An 18,653-nucleotide genomic window follows, 5' to 3' on the forward strand; every position below is an offset into this window, starting at 1 on the left:
GGTGTGCAACACCTTGAGGCAGCCTATGCCAAGGCTGGACAGCCTTGCCTTATGCGCTATATTTGCGGTACTTTTTTTAATTATTTTTTTTATCATCTTTTTTTGAACAATTGTTTGTCATGGTGGATGGGTATGTATGTAACTTTAAGCTTTTGCTTCTTTCATCTCTCAAGTGAAACTGCTTTTGACATCAATGTCTTAAATTATGCCCTGCATCTTCTTTTGTTGTTGCTTTCCCTGCTCAATTTCAACGTGTCCTCAGCATATTACTATATTAGCCACTTTCATAAATCAGCAATCAGCAGGGAGTGATGACAGAAGTACAAAAAAGAAGGTAAAAAGAATGAAATCTGATATCCTTGGGCACTGTTGAATTTACTCAAAACATAGTAGAAAAAAGTTGCTTATCCAACAGGTAGAGAAGTGTAATTTACTAATAAATCTATCTGATGATATTTCAACCCAAGCAAAAACTTCATATTGTATGCAGATGCTGAAAGAATGAAACAAGTCACAACTGATAACACGGCACATCTGATCTGAACTCACTTGTCCTAACACATCAAAATCCCCAACAGTACATCAGAACCCGCATAAGTTCATAAAACGGACCTTATTTTACAAGCAAGACACAATTATAAAACTATTAGGGAAGAGTGGAGGTTACTTAAGTATGATTAGATGTTGTTGAAGTGGATTATGATTCAGCAGCAATTTCTTGAGCAGTGACCTCAGTCATTTCGTTCTTTTCGCTGTTGCTCTCAAGCTGGCTGTAGTTCCCTTTCTCCTTGAAGAGTTGGATGTGGTGGTGCTTGCAGTAGAGCTTTCCTTCATGTGCAATGTAGTTTGATGGGCTTATGGTGCAACCTCCATGGGTGCATTTGAAGCAGCTTCTATGGTATGGTGTCCCATTAACCGAAACCTTTTGAGGACATAAACATCATTAGCTCTTCATAAACTGTTTGTTAAATACAAAATTAATGTCAATATGCCATGCCAATTTCAATTAAATTATATAGTATAATATATATATATATATATATATATATATATATATATATATATATATATATATTTGGTTTTGGCTGACAATGAAAGTTGATGTCATGAAAAACAATGAAATTCTGAGAAATTGGACATGAGCATTAAAAGTGTTATATATATTTTACATGCACATTAACATAATGCTGATCATTCTCGAAAATAATCGTATGATTGTTACCTTCTCGATTGGGTAAACGGTCTTGTTGCACCCAAAACATTTTTCTCTGGTGCCCCCAAACATATTCGAGACTGCCTTAGCATTCTGTTTAGTAGCTGGGTTAAGTTAGCAGCAAGCAGTGCTACAAATGGTTGGTTTGCTGTGGAACTGACTTGAAAGATGAACATTGCATTTAAATTAACATTGAAAAAGGATTCAGCACAAGTGTGAGATTACCTCATCAACCTGTCTCTCAGGTTTCAAGATTTTTGGTGTTCCTGAAAGAATGTTTAGAAAGAAGAACAAAATGAGTATCATTATAGAGTAGTTCTGACAAGTACAATTTATATGAATCCAGAGAAAGAAAGAATTTTTATTTTTTAAATTTTTTTTATAATAAGAAAAAAGGCTTTTACCTTCAAAACTCTTGTCCAGGCTGCCAGTGCGCTTGAAGAGTTGATCATAGTGAGGCCTGCAATACAGGACCCCTTCAAAAGAACAGTAGTTGCTGAGCTGCAAGTGTAGAATACAACATGATGAAGTATTCACTGTTTTCATCCTTAACATTGTCTACATTCTTTATTAAATTAGATAGTAAAAAAAAAAAAAAAATCTCACAAATCCATTGTGGCAGGAACTGAACCTGATTTTTCCCTCTGGGGGCCAAACTATAGACAAAATATTTTGACCAATCAAGAATATAAAATATACTAAAATTTGAAACTAAATTAATATACGAAGGATACGATTAGCAGCTAAACAACATTAATAAAATGTAAGCAAAACAAAAGAAAAAAAAAGACTATTTTTAATAAATTTTACTCAATCATTTATGATCTATCATAATAGAATTCAATATTCTTTTGAATCATGAAAATCATCTATAATTGATTTCGTTCTAAATTTTGCAACAATTTTCCTTTTAATATACAAATCAAACAATCCATTAGAAAATTTACACTCATTAATGAAAGGTCCCAAAATTTATACTCCCTCCAAGAATTCAATTGTTCCTAAGAAGTCACCAAAAATAAATAAATAAAAGTTCAGCTAATCTTCTAGCAAATATTTATAATCAGTAGGACAAATCAAGAAATAAAAGGTTAAGCCCTTAGAGTAAAGAAATTATTAGGTTCAACAGGAGGACTGCTGATGTGGTCCTCCTTGACCTGGCAACTAATAAAATGTTGTTATTTATGCAAATGTGACATCATTTTGTAATTTTTATTTTTTATTTCTTGTGTTGATGAGGAAGTTTACACATATATTTGCATAAATGACATCTTCTCATTAGTCAAGGAGGATCACATCAGCAGTCCTCCCGGTGTAAATAATAATTTCTCCTTGGAGTACGGTTAATATTTTTTTTTTTGAAGATTGTTAATATCTTATTTCTATTAAAGGTAGCTAAATGTTCTTAAATAATATGTGTGTCAGTTTCCTTTATATATATATATATATATATATATATATATATATATATATATATATATATATATATATATATGTTTCATTTGTTCCTCAAAATTTTGATTGAAATTGTAGTAGATACAATGAACACATAGGGTTTTTAAAAAAAAAAAAAAATTTATTTATGGAATTATGCCAATAATAGATAAGAACCTAAAGATCAATAGTCTATCGGTTTGGTTACAGAGTGCTTTCTAAAAAAAGTTGGTTATAGAGTAATTCTAATTATACCTATTATTTTAGTTTCTAATTGTAACTATAGATATTATTAGAACGAGGGTCACAAAAAAAGGAAGATAATTTTCTACGTTTTATATATTTAAAAGTGGAATTGTTACCAAATTTAGTCCATAATCAATCATTTAGAAATAAATTTGAAAGAAGGTCGATTTCTATTTTAATAAATGATTGATTTAAATTATAGTAAAAAGTCATTATATGAGTTTTTTTTTTTGTTTATATTTTATTAACATTAAATAGGTATTGATTTTATTTCTCATATATTAATTCAATGTTAATATGTTTCTTTGGCCCATCAAAAGAGAAAATTTTGATTCCATCCTTGATTGGAAATGACAATTTTAAGAAGGAAAACGTTTTATTTTTATTTTTTTAAATTTATTTATTTAATGATAATTCATTAGTTACAACTTACAATGAGAACAAGAGATTTGAACTAACCAGTCAAACTAACAAGATTCTTAATTTCAAGAGAAGACATAGCTATCAATAATGACTATATACATGGTATTCACATGTACATGATCTATGCAAGAAGACAATGATAATGAACTCTTTCCTTTTTTTTTTTTTTAGAGAAACAGAATGAACTCTTTCCTTGTTTGCCAACAAAACAACAATCATTCTTGTTCATGTTACAATCTTTGTTTTGTTTTTATCTTTCCCAACAAACTCAATATATAAAAGGAGGATAGATCCAGGTAAACAAATAAAATATAGCTAGTTTTACCTTGAGGGTACCCCTGCAATGGTGGCATCGAAAGCAGGCCTTGTGGTACACTCGATTATCTGCAGTTAACTTATCAACCAAGTACACAGTCTTATCACAAGCCATGCACTTCTGTGTTGTTCCTGCAAAGCTAGCCATTGATTCCTAATCCAAACCAGTCCTTAGCAAGAGCCGAAGAGAGAGAGAGAGCTAGTCTTGTCTATTTTGCAACAATTTTGCTTTCTCTCTATGCTGTCTCTCTCAAGCCAATTCTTTACTTTTGTTTTTCCTTCTACCTCTGTATCAAACAGCTAGGCAGGCAAAACCAGAGGAGGAGAAGGAAAGCAGAGAGAGAGAGAGAGAGAATTGTGGGTTGTAGTGAATTGCGGGTAACATAAAACCAAATTTATAGACTAATTGATGGGAGTGACCATTTTGCAATCATTTTGTCCTAATTTAAAGCAACTACATGATATATCCTATGTTTATAACACCAGCTCCATACCCCACTTTTTTATAATTTTATTTTTAGATATAGTTATACATTCTAATTATGTTATGTATATACCCCTTCCGTTCCATATTGACAAATTGTTAGTCTTGTCTTCTATTTTGAGATGTCTTAATAGACAAAGGGCTTAACAAGTTGAGTTAATTGGAACATACAATAATACCAAGAGTTAAAAGCTTAAATTTCATAATTTCTAACCACACCCTAAGCTAATAGGAATATATATATATATATATATATATATATATATATATAGAGAGAGAGAGAGAGAGAGAGAGAGAGAGAGTAATGGGAATATAAATGCACAATATTAAATCCATTTACTCCAACTAATGTACATCAATATTATTAAAAAGAGCACCAATAACTAATTGGTGTTTTTTTTTTGACAATAAAATATAATCATCTGGAGTGAATGCCATAGATTGAAATTCTCTTTAAAAAAAAAAAAAAAAATTATAAAGAGATTATGGCTTGTTGGTTTATTAAATGGTTAAAAGCAAATTCTATAACTACAAATATAGTAAATAATAAATTTAAAACTATTAGGTAAATTAGGTTTGGGGGAAAATTTGTCATACTCATTACTCAAAATGTGACGGTTGATAAAAAATCATTCATATGTATTTTTAGTCACATAACATATTTAATAAGTCATATAACTTGTTTTAATAATACATGTTGATGACTTTTGAATTGCCACGTAATTTGTATTTGGAGATTCCTCCCACTCTGTTTCGAAGAAAATTTTGTCTAAAAAAATTATAATAACTAGTAGAAATATACATAATTTTTATTTTATTTTATTGAAGAAAGCTCTTTGACTTTGAAGAGACTAGTAATGATAAATTCATGTATCCATTTTCATTCGAAGTGAAGCTACTCATTCATCACAAGGGTCCTCCACGCACTCAGATAATTTGGACTAGTTTCTCTTTTGCTTTATTATCTTTTTTCCTGTAGAATAGGAGACATCATGTTTATTAAAATAACCCAACTTATTTTGGGCACACCAAGTTTGGTTCATCAAAGTTAAAGTAAAATAAGTAACAGGAAAAAAAAAAAATTTGAAACATGGTTATGATATCATGTCAAATGGTAGATTTGAAGTTCTGATGACTACTCTTTACTGACTATTTATTATTATCATAACAAAATTGCCTTTGATTATGATGAAATTCTACAAAATAGCAAGATTTGGCAGCTCCCCTATCAAATCAAAAGAATAAAAGTAGATTAGGGAGCTGAATCATCATGAACTTTTGTTGATTTTTGGGGGAGGATAATCGAGGATGGGTTTTCTTTTGTTAAAGGTGGTGGGTCTAAAGTTACTGATTACTTGATTTAATCATGACATGCCCAGCTGGATTCCTATTGGCTTCTTTCTTTCTTACTGTATTACTATTTGGAGATTGGAGTATAGTTTGTTCTTTTATAAATGTGTTCATTTGTTTCCTCTTTTTCTGTTCTTGATTAATGGATGGAAAACTCAGAACCTGTAACTTTTCAAATTGTCTTTAAGCCAAAAAAAAAAAAAAAAAAAAAAACTCTTTTCAAATGGTCTAGACTGACCTTAATTTTCCCACCGACATCACTTTTTCTAAAACTTTCTAAAATGACAATACATGATAATGGACCTATAACTACGACCATTGTTACTTTCATCAATTACAACATGCTGCTTCAACGAGTTAAAGACAAAATTGTAAAAAAAAATAAAAAGGGCCACTGACACTCGGGCCTGTTTGGTACGTGTATTTAAACAACAGTTTTCAAGTTTAAAAGGTTTTTTTGGAAATATATGTGAGTGAAAAAGTGTATAGAAATACGTGTAATGTTGTTTAAAAACTAAAAATTATTGTTTGAAATCATGTATCAATCACCCCCATTTTTTGGGTAGATGTTATCATGTGATCTCCTAATGCCCTGCTGCATATCAAGGCCAAGTGTCATATTGACACCCTTTTGCAAGTGGGAGCTACAATAGATGAATGCTTGGGTCAAGTCTTCAAGCTAAAACCAATCTAATGGGCCTTAATTAGCCTAATTGGACTATGTTCCACTTATTTGTGTAGCAAAAGGGTCTAGTAGGGCGAATTTGAATTTGGCCCTAGAGGGTATTGGTCAAAACGTACGTACTGGAAATGGTTTAGACTAAACGGGTTGCTATTTATGATATGGCCCATACTTTTTTGTATAAAAATAAATAAGAAAACTTGAGTATATTCTTTTTCCCATTTTTAATACGAGAGAATAAAGAAACGAATGCCATTTCTTATTCTCTTGTATTAAAAATTTGGATTATACATAAAATTTGGGTTATACATAAACCCTTAATTTTATGATCCGATAATTAATTTTAACCATACACTAGTCAAAATTTCACAAAAGAAGAAATGAAAAGCTGAATGCCATCATCAAGGGATCAACCTTAGGTGCACCTATTTTGTGTAATTTCACCAATTTTTTTTTAAAATTTTATTTTATCTACAATATAACTTAGCATATAATAAAAATGAGTAAATAAAAAAATTAAAACTCTAAATTTTATAATAACAATCGTTGTATAAATGGATTAAGTATGAATTCAAAAAACAAATTTCGAGTACACATCAAAGCTTTCACTTTCACTGATAAAAGGGAAGAAAAGAGTTGGATATTTTGACTAAGAGAAGAAAAGTAGAAAACACAAGAAAATAGGCTTCTCCATAAAGACCAACCAGTGTGACTTAGGGTAAACCTAACACAACCCATCATTTTAGTAGGTTTAAGTGTAGGTTGACTCATTTTTTGCACAAATCCAAAATTCCAACCCATATTCATATTTGTCCTTTATATTCAGACAATCTCTCTCTCTCTCTCAGAGAGAAGACACACACCCGCGTGTGTGTGAGTGCATCTACATTATTCTAGTTGAACAACTAAATTTATTGAAGTCTTACAAATGCATGGGGCCATAAGTAGGAATGGCAACGGGTCGGGTTCGGGTTGAGTTTTTGCATACCCGGGCCCGACCCGCGGGTCAAGACCCGAAACCCGAACCCGGCCCGATTATTAATCGGGTTTTTTTCCTGGGACCCAGACTCGGCCCGCCGGGCCTCACAGGCCCCACGGGCCCCGTTTAACTTCTTGGGCCCAAATTTGGCCCAATCAAAAAAAAAAAAAAATTTGAAACCCATTAAATTTTTTTTCCCCTAAATTCAAGCCATTTAACGTGGCCCAAATACCAAAATTTTCCCTGTTATATGGCAGCCAAATCATTTACCTTCATTTATATGGCAGCCAAAATTTGCTGTGTTATATGGCAGCCAAAATTTGCTGTGTTATATGGCAGCCAAAATTTGCCTTGTTATATGGCATTTAGGCCACACTATATGGCAGCTAAATCAATAAATCACAACTAAGATTTTAAATCAATAAATTACTTAAAAAGCTACAAAATAAATCTCACAAGTTTAAAAAATTACAAAATGTCTTATCCTCCACAAACCAACAAATTAAAAAGACTAAGAAATTACAAAAGGTTTAGAATAATTACAAACCAACAAATTAATCTAACAAGTCTAAGAAATTAAAAGGGCTACTAAATTATTAAAAAATGTTTAATCGTCCACAACTGTGACACAACTCCCATCCTCTTCAATAGGCTCCCCATCATCAAGAATTGTTTGAAGATCACAATCACCAGACATAGTTGAAGAATCTACAACAACAATGAATTAAAAAATAGAATAAACTTCATCAATTTGTAACAAGCAAATATAAAAATACAATTTTGATTTTATAAATAGAAATTAGACAATTACTAACCGTTGATTTTACTCTATAACCAATTCTGAGCACACATCATTGCCTCTATAGTCTTGGGATGTAGCCTACTACGATGTGGACTTAAAAGCCTCCCATTAGTGCTAAAGGCAGATTCTGAAGCAACAGTTGTGACAGGAATGGCTAAAATATCTTTTGCAATCCTTTGTAAAGTAGGATACTTGAGACCATTACTTTTCCACCATCCCAAAATATCAAAATCTTCACTTCTCTTTAACATTCCCTCATCAATGAAATAATCAAATTCCATTCTAGCACTCCCATGTTTCTTTGAACTATTGTTCATAAACAAATCATAATATGACATTGACCCACTCAACCTAAACTTCATTTGAGCCGTAGGGCTTGAAGCACTACTTGCAGGAATATGAGAACTTCCTTCATTATTTACAGGGGACTCATCTAAATCTCCATACTCATCAAGCAAATCATAACAAAGATTCTTTATTTTTTCAATCTCCAAATTAGAATTATCACCATAAATGTTAGGATAATAAAACTCAAATAACTTCATCTTATATCTTGGATCTAAGATAGCAGCAACAGCCACAACAACACTAACATTAGCCCAATAAGAACTAAATTTAGCAAGCATGCTTTCTGCCATTGTAGCTATCATCTCATTTGAAGACAAACTCCATTCATTCAATGCAATTTTCAACTCACATACCAAAGTAAAATACATATTAGTTGTGGGGTACTTACGACCAGAAAAAAACTCAGTCACACTATGAAACAACTCCAACTTCCCACAAATATCTTTGGCTAACTCCCAATCATGATCATATGGCAAAGAAGAATAAGATGTTTCATGTTTAGCCAAACGCGGGAAAACATCTTTATAAATCAATGCAGTAGAAAGCATTAAATAAGTTGAATTCCAATGAGTTTTACAATCTAAGACTAACTTTTTGGTGCATTGAACACGTAATTGACATGCATTTTCTTCAAATTTTTGCCTCCTTTTTGGTGATCCAGTCCAATAAATCACACTATCACGAATCCTTTCAATACCATCACCAATAAGAGACAACCCATCTTGAACAATTAAATTCAAAATATGTGCAGCACCTCATATGCAACATAGACCCATCCAACATAAGAGAACTAGTATCAAGCTTATTCAAGAGAAGTCTTATCATAGTATCATTAGTACTACAATTATCAACGGTTATTGTGGACAACTTTCTATCAATATTCTACTCTAAAAAATAATCAACAAGGACATCAGCAAGGACATCTTTTGTGTGTGGAGAAGGAACATAAACAAACCTAAAAAAATAATGGGAATAATTATAACATAACTCAATAAACATTCTAAATGTAAAGTCTTTAACATTCAATTTGTAGATAAAAAAATTACCTTAAAACCCGGCTTTGCAATGTCCAAGTATGATCAATAAAATGAGCGGTAATGACTATAAACCCTCTCTTTTTGTTACTTGAAGTCCACATATCAGTTGTAATTGCCATCCTACTTCCATTCTTGTCCGTCATCTTCAAAGCTTTCTCCCTCTCATTATCATAGATTTTAAGAATGTCACTCTTCAAAGTATTTCTTGTGACAAGTTTAAACAAAGGTTGAAGAGAAACCACAAATTCTCTAAACCCAATGTGGTCAACTATTGAAAGGGGGCATTCATGTAGGATTACCATACGAGCAAGATTATTCCTCACTTTGCCTTGATCAAATTGGTAAGCATTTAAACTCATAGTTCCATCCACCTTATTTTGTTGTTTAATTAACACTTATTGTCGCATATCCCTTATATCTTTAAACTTCAACCGTGGACATCTTGCTAAATGATTACGCAAATGGGTTGTACCTTGGCTAGAATCACCCAAGTAAAGTTTGCTACAATGATGGCATTGGGCTTTAATTTTTCCATCAACTTTCTTCCTTGTAAAATGATCCCAGACATCTGAGGTAGTTTTTCTTTTTCTACTTGTATCCAACTCTAAGTCCTCATTTGTAGGCTCTTGCTCTCGCTCTCCCTCTCGCTCTCCCTCTCCCTCTGCCCCTTCTTGTTTCTCTGCCTTTAAGTTTTCTCCTAAGTCCACTGTTGGGGATTTTGGACTTCTAATTGGTTCAAAAGTTTAGGAGTTAGAATCACAACAAATATACTTAAATTTATTATTACACATACTCATTGATTAATACGCACAAATTCATAATTACATAGATTCACAAATTCTATCAACCCAAACATAATTAAACATGATTAACTACAAATTCCAAACGCTTACTCGTTTTTTAAGGGGCATAAAGGTGATGGTGATCCTGAGGGTGAGCTGCCAGGCGACAATGGCGAGGGTGAACGTGAAAATGGTGAAGGAGGCCGCATAGCTGGCAAGGGAAAATGTTCGGTTTTCAAGGGAGAGCCGCTTGGTGAGGAAGAACTAAATTTGTTTCTCAAGGGAGAGCCGCTCGGCGAGGAAGAACTAGATTTGTTTGTGTTTTCCATCTCCGTTTTAGGCTCTGCATTCTCAACAAACACAAAATCAATAAACAATTTCTTCCATTATTTAACACTAGTATGATACTTTGTGCCACCAATACGCATCACCAAACATGAAACCCACATTACCCCTTACATAAATTTCAAAAATAAAGAAACCTCCAAATTCTCCACTCTAACACTGGAAAATCATAACTCACAAATATATCCAATTAATCACGTATCCCATAATCCAAATTCAATATCCCAACTTATTTTCTAAACCAAAATTCAAGACTATCAAAACCCGACATGCAAATTCCAAAATCTCTCCACATTTCCAAATCCCCAACCACATAAACACATCAAAGATCAAATTTTAACTCAAGACCCATTACACAAATTCACTGGAAACTAACAAGTCACAACTTAACAAGAATATAACATAAATTCAAAAAACCCTTCCACCTTCCCAAAAACCAGACCCATTTTCACAAATTCATTAAAAACTCAATTCAACAAGAATTACCCAAAACCCACATACCCTATATTTCAAATTCAAAAAACTGTTTAACCCCAAAATTCAAAATTACCAAAACCCAACATGGAAATTCCAAACCCCAACTATGTAAACAGTATCATGAAATTCACATTTAAACTCTGAAACCCATTTATACAGATTCATTGTAAGCTCATAACCCACATAGAATTGCCCAAAACCGCACACATATATAATTGAAATAAGAATCCAACAATAACACAGATAACACTTAAGTTGCGTTCATGCACCCAAAATAAAAAAATAAAAAAAAATAGGAAAATAATTAGCTTACAATGTTGAGGCGTGAGGCGTGGCTGATCCTGTGAGCTTGGCTGAGGCGTGGCTGTGTGCTGAGGGGTTAAGAGGGTGTGATGAGGCGAGGGGCGAGAGGGCGTGATAAGCTGTGAGGGGCTGACTGAGGCGTGATGAGGCGAGGTAAGGGCCTGCTGAGGCGTGAGGGGCTGACTGGCTGAGGCGTGACTCGTGAGGGGCTGAGGCGAGAGGGCTGAGTGTGTAGTGAAAGGGGCGGCTGGGCTGTGTAGTGAGTAGAGAGTAGAGACTTAGTCACTTAGGGTTCACCAATCAGATGATATATATATATATATATATATATATATATATATATATATATATATATATATATATATATATAAGGGGGTGTTTTAGTAATTTAACATACCGGGTATTTATTCGGGTTGGGTTTCGGGTCGGGTCCGGGTTTTTTTTTTGATAAAACCCGGACCCGACCCAGACCCGCTTCGAGTTTTTTTTTTTATTTTTAAAACCCATACCCGACCCTATTCTTTATCAGGCCGAGTAAAACCCGGCCCATTAGGGTCGGGCTGGGCCGGGTATCCGCGGGTCGGATCTAAATTGCCATCCCTAGCCACAAGGGCCTTATCTCCCCTTAACCCTAAGGAGAATGCATGTTTGAATAGCAGAGAGAGTGAAAAATCTCAGGCCCTACAAAAAAACCCTACTTGCTTCTTTGGGAACAAACTAAAAACCAAGAGGGAAAAGACATTAATATAATGCATCTTATATATTTTTGTAAGTTTTCTTTGGTCTTAAGTTTATATATGTATAACATATAATCAAGCAAAAATATGTATGTAAATGTTGCTCCCTTGAATCAAATCCTAAATCCGCCACTAGAACCATGCAATGATCTTATCCTTATTGTGCACAATTGCTAGAAGAAAGCTTCATGTCGTCCTTCAAAAGCAATGAAGCAGACACCGTACCGTACCGGCCAGTGCACTGGTACAGGTACCCTTCTGTTTCCTACTGAAAAATATACCAGGTGTATCGGACGCGTACCGGCCGTATCGGCGAAATCCAGCCATACCAGACGCGTACCGGCCGTACCGGGCATGGTAATTGTGCTAAACCTAATTCTAACCTAATTCTTTTTCAATTTTGTTGCTTTTTTTTTTTTTTTTTTAGTTTCTATACTTTGAAATTTATTTCTGTGTTTTTTTTAATTAATTTTGGTTTACTTTCATTTGTTATAAGGGGGGTTGTTTCTTTTATTGGAGAGACAATTTTACAGGTTCATTACAAAATGCAATTTCAGCATTATGTTTATTTAATTCCACTAAAGAAAAATGAGACCAATTTATACTTGTCGTACATTTATAACTTTTCTCTAATGATGAATTGTCTCGGCAAAATTGTTCCTTTGTATTGTAATTCCTATGCTTCTTGGGGCAGAAGAATAGTGGATAATCTTGTAAACATGGTTCTAGAGATTTTGTGTGTGTGTGTGTGTGTGTGTGTGTGTATAATATATATATAAAATAACGGTAAACTCGAAACGGTACACCGGTATTAACCGGTACCCGAAATATATCGTACCACTGGTCAAACCGGCATAGCCTCCGCTACGGTACTGACTTCCTTGTTCAAAAGTCATTGATGTGTCTAGATCCTCATCCAGGAAAATGATATCCTTTGCAACAATATGAGAGAGAGAGAGAGAGAGAGAGAGAGAGAGAGAGAGAGTACAATAGAAAATGAAAAAGATTAGAAAAGAAAAGAAAAGAAAAGAAAGTGATAGAGATTAGATTTCACAGGACTAAGGTGCAATTCAATTTACCAATGTTCGTGTACAAAATTGTATGTATTTATTTTGGTCCTTTTTTCCCACTTAATTGCTTAACTAGATTGTTTCAAAATAAATTTCGACGAGGCAACCTTCAAGTTGTAAAATCAAGCTAATTTAACCTTTTAGGAGTGGTTATTCAAGACAACAAAGGGCACGTGATTGCATCATTGTCATAGAAAATTGCTCTACCTCATTCAATAGGAAGCTCTAGTAGCCATGCAAGCACTCAAATTCTCACTAGAAGTTGGGATTAATTCAGATGTGCTTGAGGGAGATTCTGAGATGATAATACACGCTCTGGTGGACGATAATGACTTTATGAAGAATTTGAACCATTTTGGTCACCTTATTATTAAAAGACGCAAATTTTTTAGTCGGAGACTTTAGGAGCATCGGATTTTTACAAGTTCGTTGTCAAGGTAATGTTGAAGTTCACAATCTTGTTGGACATGCTATACATGTTGTAGGTTATTCAGTGTGGATGAAAGATGTCCCTTCACACCTCACAAATATAATTCAAGCCGATATGACCATTCTTTCATAATGAAGTTTCGCATCCTTCCTCCAAAAGAAAAAAAAAAAAAAAAAAAATCTAGGGATGCATAATCACCTCTAAAACATATTGTAAATAACATTTAATTAATATAAAATTCTGTTTGTGTGATAAGAATAAAGAGAAGGTAAAATCCAACTATAAAAATTTTAAAATATTAATCTAATAAAGTTATAAAAATATAGTAACATTGATTAAACTGTTTTGTCATTTGAATTATTAGACGCTGGCTCTGATCTTAGTTTTCTAAATATCTAAGAAAACTCTTTAAATTTATTATAAAAAAAGAACTCTCAATACTAAAACTATTAGTTTTTCTTTTCTTGGTAAGATGAAACAAATGTGAACATACCTATGTGCAAATTAGGAAATAAACTCCAAAATATGCCATTTGGTGATAGATGCATAGCAATGAATCGAAATGGGAAACCTAACTAATGTGTTGGAAGTAAAGTTATCAAGAGGGCATTTGGTCTAGTGGTTCGATTCTCGCTTTGGCTATGATGAACATTAATAGGTAATTAGATGAGGTTGAACCACTAGACAGTTGTTCTAGTTGTATGTATAATTTATGCTTCAGAAATGAGGAGTTCAGTTCTTAAAATTTTCAGTCTCTAACCTATTACCTTAAGGACAATTATTAGTTCACATTGTAGTATCAATGTAAGATTTACATTGTAAACTAAACAAATGTGTACAATATTGTGTTTATGCAAATGTGTACAATATTATTATACACATTTGCATAAGAGTGCCAACTATCAAATTAGGCTTACTATAACCAGCTTATAACCTCTGTACTCATTTGCATGAAAGTGCCAATTATCAAAGTAGGCTTACTATAACCAGCTTATAACCTCTTTAGCTTGACCAGTTAGTCACAATTTCAAGATCTAAAGACCCTACCTACCTGAAAACACCAAGACTGTTAGATAGCTCAATTTTACCTACATTTCCTACAGCAAGCTGTACGCATTATTATTATTTGGTAACCCATCAACCTTGCATTTTTACAAGTATTTTAAGTCCCAGCCTACAAGGTAGGTTAGGGGAGAAGATATTGACTTTAATGAAATCTGGTCCATTAAAATTTAAGCACAACAAGTACCAACAATTGGGCATTTGGTCTAGTGGTATGATTCTCGCTTTGGGTGCGAGAGGTCCCGAGTTCGATTCTCGGAATGCCCCATTCAATAAATTTATTTTACTAACATTTTCAAAGCAGATTTTAAGAATTAAATTTTTAAGTTCAGTTTTTAATAATGCTTAAAATGAATTGAGCAAAGTCAAGTCAAGAACTGCAAAATAAGAACAATAAATCCAATTATACCAAAAATATGACAAGACTCTTCATTAATGAATAATGTAATAAATTAGGCTTTAGAAGATGGTGAATCAAGGAAGGGGAGCTAGGAAACAAACCCAATTTATCATAATTTATTACCTTAGGGGGTTATTTACTAACGGAGGTCATATACTTAACTCACTGCCTCCACATGCAAAAGATTCAGTTCTTCATTCATTTCAAAACAGATTTTAAGAATTAAGTTTTTAAGTTCAGTTTTAAATAATGCTTAAAATAAATTGAGCCAAGTCAAGTCAAGAACTACGAAATAAGAACAATAAATCCAAATATATCTAAAATATGACAAGACCCTTCATTAATGAATAATGTAATAAATTAGGCTTTAGAAGATGGTGAATCAAGGTAGGGGAGCTAGGAAACAAACCCAATTTATCATAATTTATTACCTGAGGGGGTTATTTACTAACAGAGGTCATGTAATTAACTCACTGCCTCCAGATGCTAAAGATTCAGTTCTTTCTTGAATGATGGCATTCTATGGTGATTGGCATTTCACCTAATTGTCCCCCTCACCTCAATATTCTAGAATTAGATGAATTATTAACAAAAATCAATCACTCACCTGTCAAGACACTTCATCAATAGGTAAGCAGCAAGAAGCAAAAGGTTTCAAATTTTGTACAATATAGTGTAAGTTACAACTATGCTGAAGGGTTGACTGGAGCCATATGATTACATAGAAAACTGAAATTGAAAAAGCCATTTGATTACAAGATTGGATAATGTTTCCTAATACAGGGTTTCTAAGGGATTTTGTAAAAGGGAGTTATGCTGAACCAAGCTTGCTTTCGAATGGGACTTGAACTTCTTTATATAGATTGTGAGGAGCTTAGGATCCTCTTAAGAGCTTAGGATCCTCTGAAGATTCCTGAAATTTTGAGGGAGGGCAGTTTGCTTTTCCCTAGGGTGAAAACCTTTTCCACTGAAAGTAAACGAGGACCTCGAAAGCGTAGTGTAGCTGCGCCACTATTCATGTTTTGTCTTTTTGTGTCGGCTGGTACTCTTTTTGTCTTCTTGCGTCGACTGGTACTATTCATGAATAATAACTTGTCTACTGGTACTTGTTTTGAATAGTGACCAAATCTGGAGTTGGAGCTATTCTGAGTAGTGACTGGTGCTACTAGAATAGTCTAGGGACTGTTCAAATTATAGCCCTCGTAAGGGTCTTAAGAATCCTAGAAGGGGTCAAATGGTTGGTGACTGGTAGATACTTCAGAAGAGGCAGGAGAAGCATTTTCTTCTTCTTCTTCTAACTATGAAGCTTGAAGGAGTAACTGATCGGAAAGATCTTTTAATTCTCTGCTAGATTTTCTGGCGACTGAGATGGTTTCTAGGCTAGTCTGAGACCTTGTCTTCTGGATAATGGCTCTGTGGACTGGAGGAGGAAAATCCTTATTTATCTGATTGATTACTGGATCAATTTTGAGGCTATCCCACCATTTTACTGAGAATTCCTTGTATAGCAGATTGTTGCTTATTGTATAGGACCACATGCTGATCCAATGGATTTTATACCTGATGGTCATATGCAAGATTGCTGGAAACTGGGAATTGTGATGGTTGACTTAGAGCCTTGAGCTGAAATACCTGAGGGCATCCTAGAGAGGTTTTGGGAAGATCTGAGGGATTGATCCAAACATTTCCCACCACTTAAGGAACCATGTCGGTATTTGGTTGTTAAAATTTTTGTCGAATACTAAGAACCATGAATGATCAAAGTTCTTATTTTGATAAAACAAAATCTTTTCAAAGGCGTCTATATAGTCATAATAACTATATTAAATTTCTGAGCCTTCTATTTGGATTGTTCTAAGCAGGGAGGGGTGCTGGCCCCATTCTTTACAACTGACGAACTTGGCGATGGTGAGCTTGTAGCAGAGGACAACTGAGAGGTCCGCTTTGGACTTGATGTCTTCTATTCGAGCAGACTTTTCCTGGGTGAGGATGCTCTTATAGAACTTGATGGATTTTTTAGGATCTTTGGAAAGAAATGCCAATTTGGTGGCAAAATTTTCAACGCAAGGGCCAATGGGTCTTTTATATGAATCATGTGAGGTTCAATATAAAAGATGTGCTGGATGTAAGGTTTCTTAACATAAGGAGACCTATTTTTTATGCTAGGGGGCTGGGATGATCTTTGGGACTGTAAGGGGCCAAATGGATCATCTACTGTGTATGGAGTTATTGCCCTAGGTGCTGAGGACACTAAGGCAGAACTAAAACTGGCCTGGGTTAGGAGTGGCCTTTCATAGTTTGGTTTTGGGATTGTAGAAACCACATAGTGATTGGCCAAGGAAACTGGGGAAACTGGGACTAGCTAGCCAGGGTTCTTTGACTGACTAGTATTGCTAGGAGGTGACTGTTTAGGTAGCTTTAGGGTTTGGGGCTATTATGCTAGCTTCTTTCTGGACATTTTGGGTTGGATTCTGTAAGAACGGGTAAGGAAATTAGGGATATTGTTTTGGGTTCATCTATGAATTCTATGTCAAAATCAAAAACTGAGAGAATGGCTTGCCATCGTGCAAAAATTTGTTTTGATGCAATGTTTTTGACATCTTTTTCTAAAACATGTTTTGTAGATTTGCAATCAATTCTGATTAAAATTTTTTGATTTAATAAATCACTTTAAAACTTTGAAATGCATAGTACTATAATTTAGCTGAGTAGGAGTTTAAATTCCTGAATGGAAACAAACTATTTGTTCTGGGGAATTAGCATGTTGAAGGAGAATGCCACCATAACCAATGTTAAAGGCATCTGTCTAGAAAATCTTAAAGGAATTTACTGAGAGAATTCCTAAACAAGGGAGAGTTTTGACATATTTCTTAACTTCTTGGACAACTGATGTATGAACTGGGGTCCAAGGAGGTGGATTGGTTCGAAGTCTATCAAAGAGTGGTTTGCATTGCTGCCTAAGATTTTGATAGAAATCTAAAATGTAATTAAGAGATCCTAGAAATCTCTGAAGTTGAGTTTTGTCTAGGATTTGATCTGGAAACTTTTCCGCAAACTGAATGGCTCTATCTATGGGTTTGATCAGATCATAATGGATGTCAAAACCTAATAATCAAACATGTGTTTGGAAAAGTTTGATTTTTGGGGCTAAAACCACAAGAACATTAAGCTTGACTGTATTGAGAAATGCTTGCAAATGTTTCCAATGTTGCTTAATAGATTCTAAAAAAATGAGTACATCATCTATGTAAACAATGGAATGACTAGAGAATGGATTGAAAATCTCATTCATAATGTTTTGGAATTCACTGGGTGCATTCTTTAAACCAAAAGACATTACGTTCCATTCATAATGACCAAAGGGTGTGGTGAAGGCCATTTTAGACCTATCAAACTCTCTGATCTGAATCTACCAAAACAAGCTTTTCATGTCAAACTTACTGAAGATGGTTGCCTTACTAAGCCTATTAACTAAGTCTCTTTTATTGGGGATAGGACACCTAAACCATTCTAGGACTTTGTTAAGGGGTTTGTAGTTGATGACTAATCTGGGTACACCTCTTTCTATCTCATCATTTTTCTGTACATAAAAGGCAAGACATGATCAAGGTGACTTAGACTTTCTAATGATTCCTTTGCTAAGGAGGTCGTTTACCTCTGCTTTACAAAATTCCATGAGTTCTTGGCTCATTTGGATGGGGCGAGCTTTGGTTGGGATATCCTTTTCTTTAAAA

The 18,653-nt window shown here is 34.0% G+C and overlaps 1 protein-coding gene, 1 non-coding gene and 1 pseudogene across 2 annotated transcripts; 1 reads left to right on the forward strand and 2 right to left on the reverse strand.

The window, feature by feature from the left end:
- Positions 1-429: 429 nt before the first annotated feature.
- Positions 430-4,078, reverse strand: LOC142643834 (LIM domain-containing protein WLIM1-like). The gene is made up of 5 exons (XM_075818552.1): positions 3,642-4,078; positions 1,618-1,714; positions 1,439-1,479; positions 1,223-1,306; positions 430-922 (listed from the first exon to the last, which is right to left on the reverse strand). Exons 1-5 carry the CDS (start codon positions 3,777-3,779, stop codon positions 698-700), a joined length of 585 nt encoding a protein of 194 aa, XP_075674667.1. The 5' UTR covers positions 3,780-4,078; the 3' UTR covers positions 430-697.
- A 3,655-nt stretch (positions 4,079-7,733) lies between these two features.
- LOC142644223 (zinc finger BED domain-containing protein RICESLEEPER 2-like) lies at positions 7,734-10,424 on the reverse strand (annotated as a pseudogene).
- A 4,290-nt stretch (positions 10,425-14,714) lies between these two features.
- Positions 14,715-14,786, forward strand: TRNAP-UGG (transfer RNA proline (anticodon UGG)). The gene has a single exon. It is a non-coding gene; the product is annotated as a tRNA-Pro (tRNA).
- Positions 14,787-18,653: the final 3,867 nt, after the last annotated feature.

The sequence above is a fragment of the Castanea sativa genome, chromosome 7 (genome assembly GCF_040712315.1).
Source record: "Castanea sativa cultivar Marrone di Chiusa Pesio chromosome 7, ASM4071231v1".
Classification (NCBI taxonomy): Eukaryota; Viridiplantae; Streptophyta; class Magnoliopsida; order Fagales; family Fagaceae; genus Castanea; species Castanea sativa.

Bases quoted from the DNA above. Each gene is read 5' to 3' on its own strand.
- LOC142643834 (XM_075818552.1), bottom strand. From the start codon at position 3,779: ATGGCTAGCTTTGCAGGAACAACACAGAAGTGCATGGCTTGTGATAAG. The intron at 1,715-3,641 runs GTAAAACTAGCT...CTACACTTGCAG, and splicing joins ATTGCAGGGGTACCCTCAAG to CTCAGCAACTACTGTTCTTT. The intron at 1,307-1,438 runs GTAATCTCACAC...GCTACTAAACAG, and splicing joins CTGAGAGACAGGTTGATGAG to AATGCTAAGGCAGTCTCGAA.